The sequence below is a fragment of the Macaca mulatta genome, chromosome 17 (assembly GCF_049350105.2).
Source record: "Macaca mulatta isolate MMU2019108-1 chromosome 17, T2T-MMU8v2.0, whole genome shotgun sequence".
NCBI lineage: Eukaryota > Metazoa > Chordata > Mammalia > Primates > Cercopithecidae > Macaca > Macaca mulatta.
In genome coordinates this window covers 90,761,175-90,778,493 of record NC_133422.1, presented here as the reverse complement: position 1 = coordinate 90,778,493, position 17,319 = coordinate 90,761,175, and the positions used below count along the sequence as shown (strand labels likewise).

General features: G+C 41.9%; 1 protein-coding gene across 2 annotated transcripts in view; it reads left to right on the top strand.

Moving 5' to 3' along the window:
- Window positions 1-480: 480 nt before the first annotated feature.
- The window catches only part of UGGT2 (UDP-glucose glycoprotein glucosyltransferase 2), a 244,134-nt gene continuing 227,295 nt past the window's right edge, over window positions 481-17,319 (top strand). For both annotated transcript variants that reach the window (XR_013407674.1, XM_015121325.3), the window contains exons 1-2: window positions 481-727; window positions 17,206-17,288. Coding sequence is in view for 1 of the 2 variants with exons in the window: in XM_015121325.3 (XP_014976811.3) it covers window positions 570-727; window positions 17,206-17,288 (241 nt within the window). In the remaining variant the exon portion in view is untranslated. The remainder of the gene's footprint in view (window positions 728-17,205; window positions 17,289-17,319) is intronic.

The window sequence follows — 17,319 nt, the reverse complement described above, 5'->3', positions numbered from 1 at the left end:
CCCCGTCCCGAGATTCTCAGGAATGGGGCGTGGCCTTGGCGGCGGCGGTGGTCTAAAAGCTCTCCCAGGTGATTCCAATCTGTAGTAACACTTGAGAACTGCGTGAGGTGGGGACTTCAACTTTTACAGGCCTTATTTTACTCCTATGTAAAAGGTGGACAATATCCAAGTGGTCCTGACTTTGCTTCCAGATTTCGGCAACTCTAGCCAGCCCTAGTTCGGTCTGGAGAGCCCGCTTCCCGCCCAGTGTCCTAAGGCCTCTGTCCGAGAACCCAGGGTCCCGGGATCGGACCCGTGGGAGCATCTGTGACGCCGCTCAACAACCCGGCGCCGCCCCGGCGGCTCGGACGTGGCCCAGTGTCCGGCTGGCGTGGGCTCACCAGGCCGCACCCACTAAACCGCGCCGGAGCGGGACACGCATGCGCCGGCCCGGACCCGGCACCCAGTAACGGACTCCAGCTCCCCCCACCGGAAGTGGGCAGTAGCGCTCCGGGAAGAGCCGTCCGAAGCGTGGCGGCCGCAGACTGTGGGTGCTGGGTCCGAGGGACTCGCGCTTTTGTCTCCGTGCCATGGCGCCAGCGAAGGCCACGAACGTGGTGCAGCTGCTCCTGGGCTCTACCGCGCTGTGGCTTTCGCAGCTCGGTGCCGGGACGGTCGCCGCGTCCAAGTCGGTGACGGCCCACTTGGCCGCGAAGTGGCCGGAGACCCCGCTGCTGCTGGAGGCAAGGTGGGTAGGGGCCGGGCCCTGGTCCGGGCGGCTGTGGGCCCTGCCACCCTCAGCCGCGCTCTCTTCGTGCTCGCAGTGGGTGTCTCCTGGCTTCCACCCGGCTTCTCCAGACGCCCCCGCTCTGGCCCTGAGCATCACCACCTCCTTCCCTCCCGACTGGGGGCGGCTTCTCGGTTCCAGTGCAGCACTAACTTGCAGTTCCTTTCCCCCTCAGGTCTTACTTTACCTACAGTTTTTAAAGCTTCTTTGCTCTGCTTTAATTTGTTGGGATGTATTAGCATTTACGCGTGGCACTTAACGCAAGCGCTTCCACTGGGGTAGGCAGTTCTGTTCAGCAGACAGTGCTTGAAGTACCTAGTTTCGTCATGATGACATCATACCATCAGCTCCTAGGCTTGCTATGGGGAGGGCAGCTTCCTGCAAGGTAATATTTTTCCGGAATCCCTTCCAACGGAATTAGTTCATTAATTAGTTCATTACCCATCACTTACTCTGCAGGACAAAACTTCTGGCTATTGCATTTTGCCCCTTAGTATTCCAATAGTTGAGTAAAATTAGAAAGTTCTTTCTCTTAGCAAAAATGAAGTTTTACACCAATGACTTAATGGATGCACCACAGCAACAGCATGTGGCCCTAAAAAGAGACTCCACTCCACATAAGTTGCATGTATTTGATGGTAAAATAGTTAAAATTTTTTTTTCATTTCTGTAGGTTATTGGGGAACAGGTGGTGTTTGGTTACGTAAGTTATTCAGTGGTGATTTGTGAGATTTTGGTGCACCCATCACCCCAGCAGTATATACACTGCACCCAATTTGTAGTCTTTTATCCCTCCCTCTCTTCCCAACCTTTCCCCCTGAGTCCCCGAAGTCCATTGTGTAATTCTTATGCCTTTGCATCCTCATAGCTTAGTTCCCACATATCAGTGAGAACATGAGATATTTGGTTTTCCGTTCCTTCCTTACTTCACTTAGAATAATAGTCTCTAATCTCATCCAGGTTGCTGTGAATGCCATTAATTCATTCCTTTTTATGACAGAGTAGTATTCCATCATATGTATGCTGCAGTTTCTTTATCCACTTGTTGATTGATGGGTATTTGGATTGGTTCAACATTTCTGCACTTGTGAATTGTACTGGTATGAACATGCATGTTCAACTATCTTTTTCATATGACTTCTTTTCCTGTGGGTAGATACCTAGTAGTGGGATTGCTGGATCAAATGGTAGATCTATTCTTGGTACTTTAAGGACTTCCCCACACTGTTTTCCACAGTGGTTATACTAGTTTACATTCCTACCAGCAGTGTAGAAGTGTCCCCTGTTCGCTGCATCCATGCCAACATCTATTATTTTTTAAAAATTTTTTTATTATGGCCATTCTTGCAGGAGTAAGGTGGTATCGCATTGTGGTTTTGATTTGTGTTTCCCTGATCATTAGTATGTTGAGCATTTTTTCATGTTAGCCATTTATATATCTTTTGAGAATTGTCTATTCATGTCCTTAGCCCACGTTTTAATGGGACTGTTTTTTTCCTGCTGATTTGAGTTCCTTGTAGATTCTAGATATTAATCCTTTGTCAGATGTATAGATTGTGAAGATTTTCTCCCATTTTGTGGGTTGTCTGGTTACTCTGCTGACTATTCCTTTTGTCATGCAAAAGCTCTTTAGTATAATTAAGTCCCCGCTATTTATCTTTGTTTTTATTGCATTTGCTTTGGGGTTCTTGGTCATGAAATCCTTGCCTAAGCCAATGCTAGAAGGGTTTTTCTGATGTTATCTTTTATAATTTTTATAGTTTCAGGTCTTAGATTTAAGTCCTTGATCCGTTGAGAGTTGGTTTTTGTATAATGTGAGAGATAAGAATCCAGTTTCATTCTCCTACATATGGCTTGCCAAGTATCCCAGCACATTTTTTTGAATAGAGTGTCCTTCTCCCACTTTGTTTTTGTTTGCTTTGTCGAAGATCAGTTGGCTGTAAGTATTTGGGTTTGTTTCTGGATTCTCTATTGCATTCCATTGGTTTATGTGCCTGTTTTTACACCAGTACCATGCTGTTTTGGAGACTATGGCTTTATAGTATAGTTTGAAATCAGGGAATGTGATGCCTCCAGATTTGGTCTTTTTGCTTAATCTTGCTTTGGCTATGTGGGCTCTTTTTTGGTGCCATATGAATTTTAGGATTTTTTTTCTAGTTTTGTGAAGAATGATGGTAGTGTTTTTATGGGAATTGCATTGAATTTGTAGATTGCTTTTGGCAGTATAGTCATTTTCACAGTATTGATTCTACCCATCCATGAGCATGGGTTATGGTTCCATTTGTTTGTGTTGTGTATGATTTCTTTCAGCAGTGTTTTGTAGTTTTTTTTCCTTGTAGAGGTCTTTCACCTTTTTTAGGTATATTCCTAAGTATTTTATTTTTGTTGGAGCTATTGTAAAAGGGGTTGAGTTCTTGATTAGATTCTCAGCTTGGTCGCTGTTGGTATATAAGAGATTACTGACTTGTGTACATTAATTTTGTGTCTGGAAACTTTGCTGAATTCTTTTATCAGCTCGAGGAGCTTTTTGGAGGAGTCTTTAGGGTTTTCTAGGTGTATAATTATATCGTCAGTTAACAGTGACAATTTGATTTCCTCTTTGTTGATTTGGATGCCCTTTATTTCTTTCTCTTGTCTGATTGTTCTGACTAGGACTCCCAGTACTATGTTGAAGAGAAGTGGTGAGAGTAGGCATCTTGTCTTGTTCCAGTTCTCAGAGGGCATGCTTTAAACTTTTCCCCATTCAGTGTTATGTTGGCTGTGGGTTTGTTATAGATGGCTTTTATTACAATGAGGTATGTCCCTTGTATGCTGATTTTGTTGAGAGTTTTAATCATAAAGGGGTGCTGGATTTTGTTAAATGCTTTTTCTGAGTCTGTTGAGATGATCATGTAATTTTTGTTTTTAAATGTGGTGTATCACATTTATTGTGTATATTAAACCATCCCTGCATCCCTGTTATGAAACCCACTTGATATTGGTGGATTATCTTCATGATATGTCGTTGCATTCGGTTAGCTAGTATATTGTTAAGGATTTTTGCATCTATGTTCATCAGGGATATTAGTCAGTAGTTTCCTTTTTTGGTTATGTTTTTTTCCTGGTTTTGGTATTAGGGTGATACTGGCTTCATAGAATAATTTAGGGAGGATTCCCTCTTTGTCTTGTGGAATAGTGTCAATATGATTCATACCAATTCTTTGAATGTCTGGTAGAATTTGGCCGTGAATACGTCTAGTCCTGGACGTTTTTATGTTGATAATTTTTTATTACAGTTTTAATCTCATTACTTGTTATTGGTCTGTTAAGGGTATCTAATTCTTCCTGATTTAAGCTAGGAGGGTTGTATCTTTCCAGGAATTTATCCATCTCCTTTAGGTTTTCTAGTTTATGCACATAAAGGTGTTCATAGTGGCCTTGAATCATGTTTTGTATTTCTGTGGTGTCCGTTGTAATATCTCCCATTTCATTTCTAATTGCGCTTATTTGAATTTTCTCTTTTTCTTTCTTGGTTAATCTTGCTAATGGTCTATTAATGTTATTTATCTTTTCAAAGAACTAACTTTTTGTTTCATTTATCTTTTGTATTTTTTTTTTGGTTCCAATTTCCTTTAGTTCTGCTCTAATCTTTGTTATTTCCCTTCTTCTGCTGGGATTGGGTTTGGTTTGTTCTTGTTTCTTTACTTCCTTGAGGTGTAACCTTAGATTGTCTGTGTACCTTTAGATTTTCTGATGTAGGCATTTAGGGCTATGAACTTTCCCCTTAGCATAGCCTTTGCTGTATCCCAGAGGTTTTGATAGGTTGTGTCACTGTTTTGTTCAGTTTGAACAGATTTTTAATTTCCATCTGGATTTCATTGTTGACTTATTCAGGAGAATGTTATTTAATTTCCATGTATTTGCATGGTTTTGAAGGTTCCTTTTGGGGTTGATTTTCAGTTTTATTCCACTGTGGTCTGAGGTCTGAGAGAGTGTTTGATATAATGTCAGTTTTCTTAAATTTATTGAGGCTTGATTTGTGGCCTATCGATGGTCTATCTTGGAAAAAGTTTCATGCACTGATAGTGAATAGAATATATATTCTGTGGTGGTTGGGTAGAATCTTCTGTAAATATCTGTTTAGTCCATTTTTTTCCAGGGTATAGTTTCAATCCATTGTTTCTTTGTTGACTTTCTCTCTTGATGACCTGTCTAGTGCTATCAGTGGAGTATTGAAGTCCCCCACTATTATTTTGTTACTGTGTATCTCATTTCTTGAGTCTAGTAGTAATTGTTTTATAAATTTGGGAGCTCCACTGTGAGTTGCATGTATATTTAGGATTGTAATATTTTCCTGTTGGACAAGGCCTTTTATCATTATATAATGTCCCTCTTTGTCTTTTTTAACTGCTGTTACTTTAACGTTTATCTCATAAGAATAGCTACTCTTGCTCGCTTTTGGTGTCCATTTGCATGGAATATCTTTTTCCACCCCTTTACCTTAAGTTTATGTGAGTCCTTAGGTGATAGGTGAGTCTCTTGAAGACAGCAGATGGTTGGTTGGTGAATTCTTATCCATTTTACAATTCTGTACCTTTTAAGTGAAGCATCTAGGCCCTTTACATTCAATGTTAGTATTGAGATGTGAGGTACCATTCTATTCATTGTGCTATTTGTTGCCTGTATACCTTATTTTTTTAATTGTATTTTTGTTTTATAGGTCCTGTGAGATTTATGTTTTAAGAGGTTCTGTTTTGATTTATTTCCATGATTTGTTTCAAGATTTAGAGCTCCTTTTAGCTGTTCTTGTGGTGCTGGATTGGTAGTGGCAAATTCAGCATTTTTTTTTGTCTGGAAAAGACTATTTTTCCTTCATTTATAAAGATTAGTTTTGCTGGATACAGAATCCTTGACTGATAATTGTTTTAAGAGGCAGCAGGTAGGGACCCAATCCCTTCTAGTTTGTAGGTTTCTGCTGAGAAATCTGCTGTTAATCTGATAGGTTTTCCTTTGTAGGTTACCTGGTGTTTTTGCCTCACAGCTCTTAAGATTCTTTCCTTCATCTTAACTTTGGATAACCTGATGTCTACGTGCCTAGGCGATGATCTTTTTGTGTTGATTTTCCCAGGTGTTCTTTGAACTTCTTGTATTTGGATGTCTAGGTCTCTAGAAAGGGTGGGGAAGTTTTCCTCAATTATTCCCCCAAATATGTTTTCCAAACTTTTAGATTTCTCTTCCTCGGGAACACTGATTATTCTTAGGTTTGGTCATTTAACATAATCCCAGACTTCTTGGAGGCTTTGTTCATATTTTCTTATTCTTTTTTCTTTGTTGCATTGGGTTAATTCAAAAATCTTGTCCTTGAGCTCTGAAGTTCTTTCTCCTGCTTGTTCAATTCTATTGCTGAAATTCTCTAGAGCATTTTACATTTCTATAAGTGCGTCCATTGTTTCCTGAAGTTTTGATTGTTTTTATTTATGCTATCTATTTCACTGAAAATTTCTCCCCTCATTTGTTGTATCATTTTTTTGATTTCCTTAAATTGGGCTTTGCCTTTCTCTGGTGCCTCCTTGATTAGCTTAATAACTGTCCATATGAATTCTTTTCAGGTAAATTAGGCATTTCACCTTGGTTTGGATCTATTGCTGGTGAGTGAGATTTTTTGGTGGGTGTTAAAGAACCTTGTTTTGTCATAGTACTAGAGTTATTTTCTGGTTCCTTCTCATTTGGGTAGTCTCTGTCAGAGGGAAGGTCTAGGGCTCAAGGCTGTTGTTCAGATTCTTTTGTCCCATGGGGTGTTTCCTTGATGTAGTACTCTCCTTCTTTTCCTACAGATGTGGCTTCTTGAGAGCCAAGCTGTAGAGATTGTTATCTCTCTTCTGGATCTATCTACCCAGTAGGTCTAACAGGCTCCGGGCTGGTACTGGGAATTGTCTCCACGGAGTCCTGTGAACTGTCTGTGGGTCTCTTAGCTGTGGATACCAGCACCTGCTTTGCTGAAGGTGGCAGGGGGGTGAAATGGACTCTCTGAGGGGCCTCACTTTTTGTTGTTTAATGCGCTATTTTTGTGCTGATTGGCCTTCTGCAGGGAGGTGGCCCTTTCAGGAGAGCATCAGCTGTGGTAGTATGGGGAGCATCAGGCAGTGGGCGGGCCCTAGAACTCCCAAGAGTATATGCCCTTTGTCTTCAGCTACCATGGTGAGTAGGGAAGGACTATCAGATGGGGTCATGGCTAGGGCATGTCTGGGCTCAGACTCTCCTTGGGTGGGTCTTGTTGCAACTGCTGTGGGAGATGGTGGTGCGATTCCCAGGTCAATGGAGTTATATTCCTAGGAGGATTATGGCTGCCTCTGCTTTGTCATGCAGGTTGTCAGGGAAGTGGGGGAAAGCCTACAGTCACAGGCCTCACCCAGCTCCCGTGTAACCCAAAAGGCCAGTCTCACTCACTCCGTGCCCCACCCAACAGCACTGAGTCTGTTTCCAGGTGGTGGGGCTGAGAGCTTGCCCCAGGCTACCAGCCTCCCAGCTGCAAATGCAAATAGGGCTGTCATGCTTCCCTACCTATGGAGTTGGCACACCAGATTCATGCCCTCCCCCAAGTTCTGGCCAGGAGATTTCTTGTTCAGTTGGAATTGTTACAAGGTTCAGCTGGAGGTTTCCTTCTCCCTGTAGCCTCTTCCCAGTGCCTCTGGCAGCCCTACCCAAGGAGCCCTGTGAGGCAAGGCAGAAATAGCTTCCTAGGGGACCCAGAGCGTCCACTGGGCTTTTCCCACTGCTTCTTCTACTCCTGTATTTTGCTTGGCTCTCTAAATTGACTCAGCTCCAGGTAAGATCAGAATCTTCTCCAGTGATATACACCTTCGGGTTCCCCAGTGAGGGTGTGTGTTTGGGGGCAGACAGTCCCCCTTTCCCACTCTCACAGTTTGGGTACTCAGAGTATTTGGAGTATCTCCCAGGTCCCACAGGAGCAATCCACTTCCTTCAGAGGGTGTGTGGGTTCTCTTGGCTTTTCTGATTTATTCCTGCAGTAGTTCTAGAGCAAAAGTTCAGAATGCAAGACTCCGCACGCTGCTCTGTCCATTTGAGTGGGAGGCTAAAACGGTTTTTATTGAATACCTGATTCTAGCTTAGTTTTGATCCCCTTCCTTTATCCTTTCTCCAGTGTTTGTTTGCGTAGATCTGGTCTCACACTTAGCTCCAAATCAGTCTAACTTCCTGCAGCCTTAGACTGCTTGTTAACAGTGTCTGGCTTTACATTTGCCTCAAGAGTCTTAGAGTTGGAACTGCTGTGTGATGCTCCTTAAGGTCCTTCACAGTCTGGCCCCAGTCTGATGTACAAACCTCATCACTTGTACAAATGGTCCCCAACTTATCATGGTTCAATTTAGGATTTTTTTACTTAACTATGGGTTTACCAGGGTATTAAATGCATTTTTTACTTATAGTATTTACAACTTAGAATGGGTTTATTGGGAGGTAACTCCATCTAAGTCAAGGGGCATCTGTAGTAGGTTGACTGCTGGCCCCCAAAAAGGTATGTCCACATCCTAACTCCCAGAACCTGTGAATGTTACCTCATTTGGAAGAATGTCTTTGTTAATGTAAGTAAGGATCTTGAGATGAGATCATCTTGGATTATCCAGATGGGCCCCAAATCCAATGTCATTTTGAGAGACAGAAGAAGAGAAGACACAGGCAAAAAGGAGAAGACCATGTGAAGTTAGAAATTGGAGTTAGGCAGCCTCAAGCCAAGGAACGGCTGAAACCACCAGAATAGAAGAGTTCTCCCTTAGAGCCTTCCGAGGGAGCACAGCCTTGCCAACACCTTGATTTTGGACTTCTGGCCTCCAGAATTGTGAGGGAATAAGTTTCTGTTTTAAGTCACCAAATTTTTCATAATTTATTAAACAGATCTAGGAAACTAATACAGATTTTGGACCAAAAAGTTGGGTGCTGCTGTATCAAATACTCAAAAATGTAGAGGTAGCTGTGGAGTTGGGCAGAGGCTAGAATAATTTTGAGAAGTTTGGTATTAAAAGCCTACACTGCCTTGAGGAGACTGCAGAAATCTGGACATTAAGGGTGATTCTGCTGAGGGCTTAGAAGAGATTAAAGGGCATAATTGAAAAAACTTCTGTCATTAGAGAGAATACTTACATCATCCTGAAGAGAATTCCAGTAGAAATATGAACATTGAAGTCTGTTGTGGCTGCAGCTCAGAAGGCCGCACTCAGAAGTGTGAGAGACACTATATTGGAATCTAGAAGAAAGGTAACCCTTGTTATGTAGTGATAGAATACTGGCTGACTTGGTTTCTACAGTTTGTGGAAAATAGCTTGAAAGTGGTGAACTTGGATATGAACTGAGAAGATGTCCAAGCAAAGCGTTAGAAGTGCTGCTTGGTTTCTCCTTGTTGCTTATATTAAAGTGAGAGAAAGAGATAAATTTAAAAAGGAACAGGTAGGGAAAAAGGAACCAACACTTGATTTAGGAAGTTCTCAGCCTATCCAGATCGTAAAGTGGGCTACAACTAGGAAACTCAGCGTTAGGAATGGGTGCTCTGGAAAGACAGGAACCTGGCAGGACGACCTTTTGCTGAATGGGTTAAGCATGTGATTCATGGGTCCCCTCAACCATCTCAGCAGAAGCTTGGTATAAAGAAGATGGGGATATCCAGGAAGGATCTGGGGAGGATCTTTGGGTAATGATGTGGCTCATGGTGAGATATACAATAGTCTTACAAAGTTTTTGGGAATGTATTAGAAACACTGCCATCTTGGGCCAAAAGAGACAGACAAGACAAAACAAAAGAAGGCTGTTGGACTTCCAAAATTCTATAGGCAGGAAATTGACTGATAGAGCTACTTGGCTGTAAAGATTGTGCTGCCCTTTCAAGAAAGAAAGAATAACTCTGCAGACAGAACCATGGCAGGCAGCACAGAGGGTGAAGCATCAGGCCACAGAGAGTTATTCTCAGGCTTTGGAAAATAATGGAAATTTGCCCTGCTGGATTTTGAACTTGCCTGCGACCAGTGACCCCTTTATTCCTTCTATTTTTTTTCCTCTGAGAATTAGAGCGTCCATCCTGTGCCTGTCTCACCATTGCATTTTGGAAACATAACTTGTTTTCTAGTTTCACAGATGGACAGGGGAGAATTTTGCCCCAAGATGGATCATACCCAGAGTCTCACCCATACATGATTTAGATGATAAAATTTGTAAATGGAGTTAATGATACTTACATGAGATTTTGGACTTAGAATTGATGCTGTAATTGGTTGAGTTTTTGGAGGTTGTTGGGGGCTAGAGGGTGGCTTGAATGATGCCCCCAACAAAAAAAGGGCAGCTTTTAGAATCTTTTGCATTAACTCTGCTCAAACCTTGACTTCAGACTTTTGGCCTCCAGAACGATGAGAATAAATTTCTCTTGCTGAATAGGTTAGACCTGTGATTCATGAATCCACTCAACTATCACAGCAGAAGCCCAGTATAAACATGGGGTTATCCAGGAAATATGTGTAGAGGATCCTTGGGTAATGGTGTAGTAGCCCTAGGATAGTAATATATCATTCTATTATAGTCTTCCTCATAGATAATGACTTGTGGGCATAACATATTACTCTGTCTTGCCTGATACTTTCCCATGACAAAATTAATAACTTTCTGTTATTCTCTCATAACATTTGGCCAGTATTTCTGTAATAATCCTTATTGTAAGGTATCGTATATGCTAATCTCTGTTGTTAAAATGTGAGCCTCAGAGACAAAACTGGTTTTTATTCATGTTTATTTTACCAAGGTACAGTACACAAAAGTTAGGCACTCAATAATGCTAATTCAACAAAAGATACTTTTTATAGGAAAAGGTATACTTTAAGCCACCGTCAGAATTACCTCTACAATATACCTTACTTGTGGAAACTAGTTTGTCCTTGGAAAATCCAGAGAGGATGCTCAGTGTTACCTCATGTGCCTTATTGTTTTGTTGTAAACAAATCAGAATTGTAGGAGGTCCTTTATTATATACACTAAAATCTTTCTCTCTATACCTTTTATCTACTGATCCTCTCTTTCAGAACCAAATCTGTTTCTGTGTGTGACACATTGTTTGAGAGTAGCAGGCCAAAAGCCTGTAGTTTCTTCAACTACTGCACTTCCAAAATTTTATTTTGTACAGTTCGTTATTCTGCTGTCCTTCAATTTGTTTATGTTTCTCTTAAATCAAAATTGTAGGAAAATCAAAGAGGTTGAGAAGAGTAAGTGTGGAAGTGGAAGAATTGGAGAGCATTGAATAGGTTGAAGGAGCTGGGCAGATAGGAACTTAAGGAAAATAATGTGAGAGCAAGTAAGGGAAATTTCTAAGAATAATGCTTTAAATCCAGAAATTGAGCTTCCCAACCAAAATCTGTAAATGTGTTTGTGTATATAGATACATGTATGTGTATATATATATGTGTATATATATATGTGTATATATATGTGTGCGTGTATATATGTGTGTGTATATACACATGCGCGTGCACACACACACAGGTATTTTTCAGTTCATCCTGGAAATTTGAGTGCATAACTTGAATATAGTCCTATATAGGAAGTGAATGAGGTACGTCCCCCGTATAAAGAAATTTATAATAAAATTTGCGGCCAAGCGCAGTGGCTCACGTGTAATCCCAGCACTTTTGGAGGCAGATGCGGGCGGATCATGAGGTCAGGAATTTGAGACCAGCCTGGCCAACATGGTGAAACCCTGTCTCTACTAAAAATACAAAAATTAGCCAGGTGTGGAGGCACATGCCTGTAATCCTAGCTACTCAGGAGGCTGAGGCAGGAGAATTGTTTGAATCAGGGAGGCGGAGGTTGCAGTGAGCCGAGATTGTGCCTGCACTCCAGCCTGGGGACAGAGCGAGACTCCGTCTTAAAAAAAAAACATTGGCTAGAGGTGATTATAGGCTGAAGAGCCTAGCATTTTACAATATGTATACCTTAATTTGTATGTCTGAACTGCATTTATTCTACTTGTGTTGATCTTATTGAAAATATTTTTGAAATTCCACTTATAATTGCTGTTAAATTCTTTAGTGCGTATAAAAACACCTTTTATAGAAATAACTTTGGATGGAATTTTTTGAAGAAATATAGTTATTTCGGGCCATATATTTTATAAGGCAAGTGAACAATTGGAAATGCCAGTTTGTTACCTTTAAAAAAACTTTGTCCAAAAGAATGAACTGGGTGGGCATGGTGGCATGTGCCTGTAGTCTCAGCTACTTGAGTGGCTGCAGTGGGAGGATCGCTTGAGACCTCCCAGGCTCAAGTAAGCCATGTTTGCACCACTGCACTCCAGCCTGTGTGACAAAGGGAGATGCTGTCCTAAACAAACAAACAAAAACGTTGTTCAAAGGTAATATCTTACCTTTTACCAGGTGCAGAACTGGTTTAGATGGTCTCAAGGATGTTTCCTCCTCAGTGATTAATAATGAGTTACCAGCAAATGGCCTCTGAGATTCCAGAAGAGTTCCAAAAGTGCTTAGAGCAGTGGTGTATTGAAGGGATAAGTTTAAGTGAATACTTTTTTTTCCTTCAACTTTTTAAGTTCCAGGGTACGTGTACAGGATGTGCAGGTTTGTTACATAGGTAAATGTGTGCCATGGTGGTTTGCTGCACACATCAAACTATCACCTGGGTATGAAGCCCGGCATCCATTAGCTTTCTTCCTGATGCTCTCCGTCCCCTTGCACCTTTCCAACAGGCCCCAGTGTGGTGTTACCCACTATGTGTCCATGTGTTCTCATCATTCAGCTCCCTCTTGTAAGTGAGAACATGCGGTGTTTGGTGTTCTGTTTCTGCATTAGTTTGCTGAGGATAATGACTTCTAGCTCCATCCATGTTCCTGCAAAGGACATGATCTTGTTCATTTTATGGCTGCATAGTATTCCATAGTGTATATATACCACATTTTCTTTATTCAGTCTATCATTGATGGGGATACAGGTTGATTCTACGTCTTTGCTATTGTGAATAGTACTGCAGTGAACATATGTGTGCATGTATATTTATGATATGATTTATATTCCTTTGGGTATATACCCAGTAATGGGATTGCTGGGTCAAATGATATTTCTGCTTCTAGATCTTTGAGGAATCACAACACTGTCTTTTACAATGATTGAGTGTAAAGCATTTCTTTTTCTCCACAACCTTGCCAGCATCTGTTGTTTATTGACTTCTTAATAATCACCATTCTGACTGGTGTGAGATAGTATCTTATTGTGGTTTTGATTTGCATTTCTCTAATGATCAGTGATGTGGAGCTTTTTTTCATGTTTGTTGGCACATGAATGTTTTATTTTGATAAGTGTCTATTCATGTCCTTTGCCTACTTTTTAATGGGGTCGTTTGTTTTTTCTTGTCAATTTGTTTTGCATATTGTGGATTTTGCTATTAGACCTTTGTCAGATGGATATATTGCAGAAATTTTCTCCCATTCTGTAGGTTGTCTGTTCACTCTGATGATAGTTTTTGTTGTGCAGAAACTCTTTAGCTTAAATAGATTCCATTTGTCAATTTTTGCTTTTGTTGCAGTTGCTCTTGGCATTTTCATCATGAAATCGTTGCTCATGTCTGTGTCCTGAATTGTATTGCTTAGATTTTCTTGTAGGGTTTTTATAATTTTAGGTTTTACGTTTAAGTCTAATTCATCTTGAGTTAATTTTTGTATAAGGAAGGGGTCCAGTTTCAGTTTTCTGCATATGGCTAGCCAGTTCTCCCAGAACCATTTATTAAATAGGGAATTCTTTCATTGCTTGTTTTTGTCAGGTTTATCAAAGATCATATGCTTGTAGGTGTGCAGTCTTATTTCTGAGTTCTCTATTCTGTTCCATTGATCCATGTGTATGTCCTTGTACCAGTACCATCCTGTACTGGTTACTGTAACCTTGTAGTATAGGTTGAAGTTGGGTAGCATGATGCCTCTAGCTTTGTTCTTTTTGCTTAGGGTTGTCTTGGCTATTTGGGCTCTTTCTCATTTTTTTCTAATTCTGTGAAGATTGTCAGTGGTAGTTTTGTTACAGGATAAGGATCCTGTGATAAGGGTTTTCGCTTTGCCAGCCGGAAACCTCTATGGCTGGTAGCACCTTTGCCTGAGTTTTGCTCAGGCCCATTGTGCTTGCTTTGTCCACTCGACCCAGCAGGCTATGCTCAGCTTGTGCTACTGGCCTGGATCCCACGCCTGCCAAGGGCGAGCTAGGTGCAGGGTGGCGATGAGTGTGTGAGCAAGCACAGGGTCCGGCCACTGCGCACAGCCAGGAATGCCGGCTGCAGTGGGGTGGGCAGCTCTGGGTACTTGCACAGGCGCCCGCTTTGTACAAGACTGTGGCTCGACCAGACATACTGCAGGTGGCTTCCACTGCAGGCACTGTGGAATGCAATGGCACCTGGAAGCTTGGAGATACCAGGAACCACACAGCCCCAAAGCGAGTGTCACAGCTCTGGCTCACGGAGCCTGGAGGTCTGGGCTCTCCGAAGGGGTGCAGCTCTTCTCTCCTTTTCGTTGCCTGCAATGTAGTGAGTGGGGTGTGTGTTTCAGCCCTGTTTGTGTTTCAGCCCTGTTTGTGTTTCAGCCCTGTTTGTGTTTCAGCCCTGTTTGTGTTACAGCCCTGTTTGTGTTTCAGCCCTGTTTGTGTTACAGCCCTGTTTGTGTTACAGCCCTGTTTGTGTTTCAGCCCTGTTTGTGTTTCAGCCCTGTTTGTGTTTCAGCCCTGTTTGTGTTACAGCTCTTTCAGTCCTGCCATTTGGTGGGTTCCGAGTTCTTGTTGCATGTTCAGGAAGAATGAGGTATGTAGACAACTGGAAGGTAAGCAAGGCAAAGAGGTGCGTTATTGAGAGGCAGTATAGCTCTCAGGAGAACTGAAGTTGGTAACTCCTTTCTGCTGTCAGGTCATTCTGATGAGTGCAGCTGTCGCTAGAGAGGAGACCTGGAGTGGGTAGCTCCTTTTCACAGGCAGGTCATTCTGTTGAGTCTGCAGCCCTCAGCAGAGAGGAGAAATGGAGTGGCTAGCTTCTACCTGCAGTCACGTCGTCCTGATGTCTGGGAGAGGACACCTGGAATGGGTAGCTCCTATCCACAGGCAGGTCATCCCATCATCTGCCTGAGTTTGGCTGAGTCTGGGGTTTTTATGGGCTTCAGAGGGGAGGAAATGTGTGCTGATTGGTCCTTGGGAGGCCCTGGGTAGGCCCAGAATAAAACATCGTAAATTCTCACTCCAGTCTGTGGAACAGGTAGCCCAGCCCCCAGGCTTCAGGTTGTCCTTAGCTTGAAGGTGAGGCTTCACCCGGCACCCATCCCATTTTGCCCATCTGCTCCCTGCCACCATTAACCTGCCATCTACTGTGTCCATGGCACCCAGGCTATTTGCATCATGGTGTACTTTCAGGCCTGTGCCAAGCTGTCCCCAGACCCATCTCGGCCTCCCTCCCATGCCCATTGATGCCCAAAGTCTGGCGGGGGCTGAGGTGGTAGGGGGCTGGCATGTCAGCACTACCCCAAACACATGCACACCCAGCTGGGTTGTGACAGCTTCTGGGCTCAGGCGCAACTTTGTTCCACAATTGGAGCAGGGGTCGGGAGCAGGGAGAGGCCAGGCAGCAGGAGCAGGCACTTTTGAGCCTGTGGTGTACAGGGGGCTTTTCAGACCCCTAAGAGTGCAGGGATTCCTGGGTCCACAGCTGCAGGTGGGTGGTTGCAGCTGCACCCAGGGAGTGCAGGGCTCCCACTCGGCCAACTCAGTAGGAGGCGTGGGCTCCTACCTGCCTCCAGTCCCCAAGAGCACAGGGATGTCCAGGTCTGGACAGCTGTGCCTGGGAAGTGCGGGCCCTCCACCCTGCCAGCTCAGAAGGGGATGGGACTTTTCACCTGTTCCCTGCTCCCACCAGCTCCATGGAATACACAACCCTGGCCATGTCTCCCTTGCTGCAGCTGGCGTTTTTGCAGCAGCCACTCTAGACGGGTCACTGCTGCCATCAGTTTAACGAGAATAGCATTGAATCTATAAATTACTTTGGGCAGTATGGCCGTTTTCACAAAATAGATTCTTCTATCCATGAGCATGGAATGTTTTTCCATTTGTGTCGTCTCTGATTTCCTTGAGCAGCGGTTTGTAGTTCTCCTTGAAGAGGTACTTCACTTCCCTTGTTAGCTGGAACACTTTCTTAAGGCGATCACTTAGAAGGATCAGACTTAGGTAGTTGTACAGATTTTGGTACTTGGAACTAGTCTTTTACCTATGGTTGCACAGTATATGAGCATGTCTGCAACCGTTTGGTCAAATCAGTTAAGCCTTTCTCCCTACTTAAGGTATTGTACCATCTCTGTCTTTTTCAGTTCATTGTCCTATTTAGTGTTTTCCGTTGTTTCCTCTGCTTTTAGCTTTCCTGTTTTTTCTTTTTCAAGTCATTGATTTGGTGCCATTAATAGCAAGAGTTGATTTGAAGTTACTTATTCTAAATTCCTAGAAGTTACTTATTACTCTAAATTCCTATGCTTGTTGTTTTTATGTTGATGAATTAATCAGTCTTTCTCACTTCCTTTTTCCTTTTTAGTGGCCATGTCAGACTCATAAGAATTAGTTAATCTGTATGCGTTGTGGATGTCCTTAATACTTTCCTTTTATTTTAAGCATTAGTTTAAGTTTACTAAGGCTAGGGAGGAAGATAAGGTGGGCAATAACAGATAATCAGCACCATCTGTTTGGTGGCTGTTTTGTTTCTAGCTTAAATAGTTCACCCTATTTGTTTTAGCTCTCTAGTGTTTTGATCTGTGCAGAACTAAATCTTTCGTTTATTTCATTATTTCTAAAAGGCTTTAAATGGCTTTGGCCATTTTTTCTTATATACCATGGAAATTTCATTGGGCTCTATGGCCAAAGACATTGTGCAATACACTGATTTCCTATCTTTAAAATTAAGATCTTTTCTGTTTTAAATAATAAAAAAGATTTTCTACACAATTAAGTAAAGGCAATAGATAATATAACTTCTGTAAAATATTTATAGAACCAATTTTTGTTTATGTAAAACAGGTGGTCTTTTTTTTCTACTTTACCTTTATATAATGTTCTCTCTTAATTATCATTCTTGTATTTCTCAGTGGCATTTAATATGGCAAGATAGAATAACTGTCAATGTTTTAGTTGTTGCTAAGAACAAGGAAAAGCCAGAAGTAATTTCTCATGAAGCCTTTTCCTGACATGAGTATATGTTTATAGTTGAGAATGATATCTCAGGTAAGAATTATCAGTGTATATTTTTTCCAGTGTTATAGTAAATGGAAATTAGTAATTTGACATTAATTTTTAGGGGTTTTTGTTTTTGCTGTAGATATAATTTGGTTCTTGAGTATAGTTTATAGTATCTAAACCATTTTAAATTCCGTCTACTAACTGATTACTTCTATTTTTTAATAGTGAATTTATGGCAGAAGAAAGTAATGAAAAATTTTGGCAGTTTTTGGAAACTGTGCAAGAATTAGCAATTTATAAGCAAACAGGTAGGTGATGTGTAAAATTTAACTTGTAAGA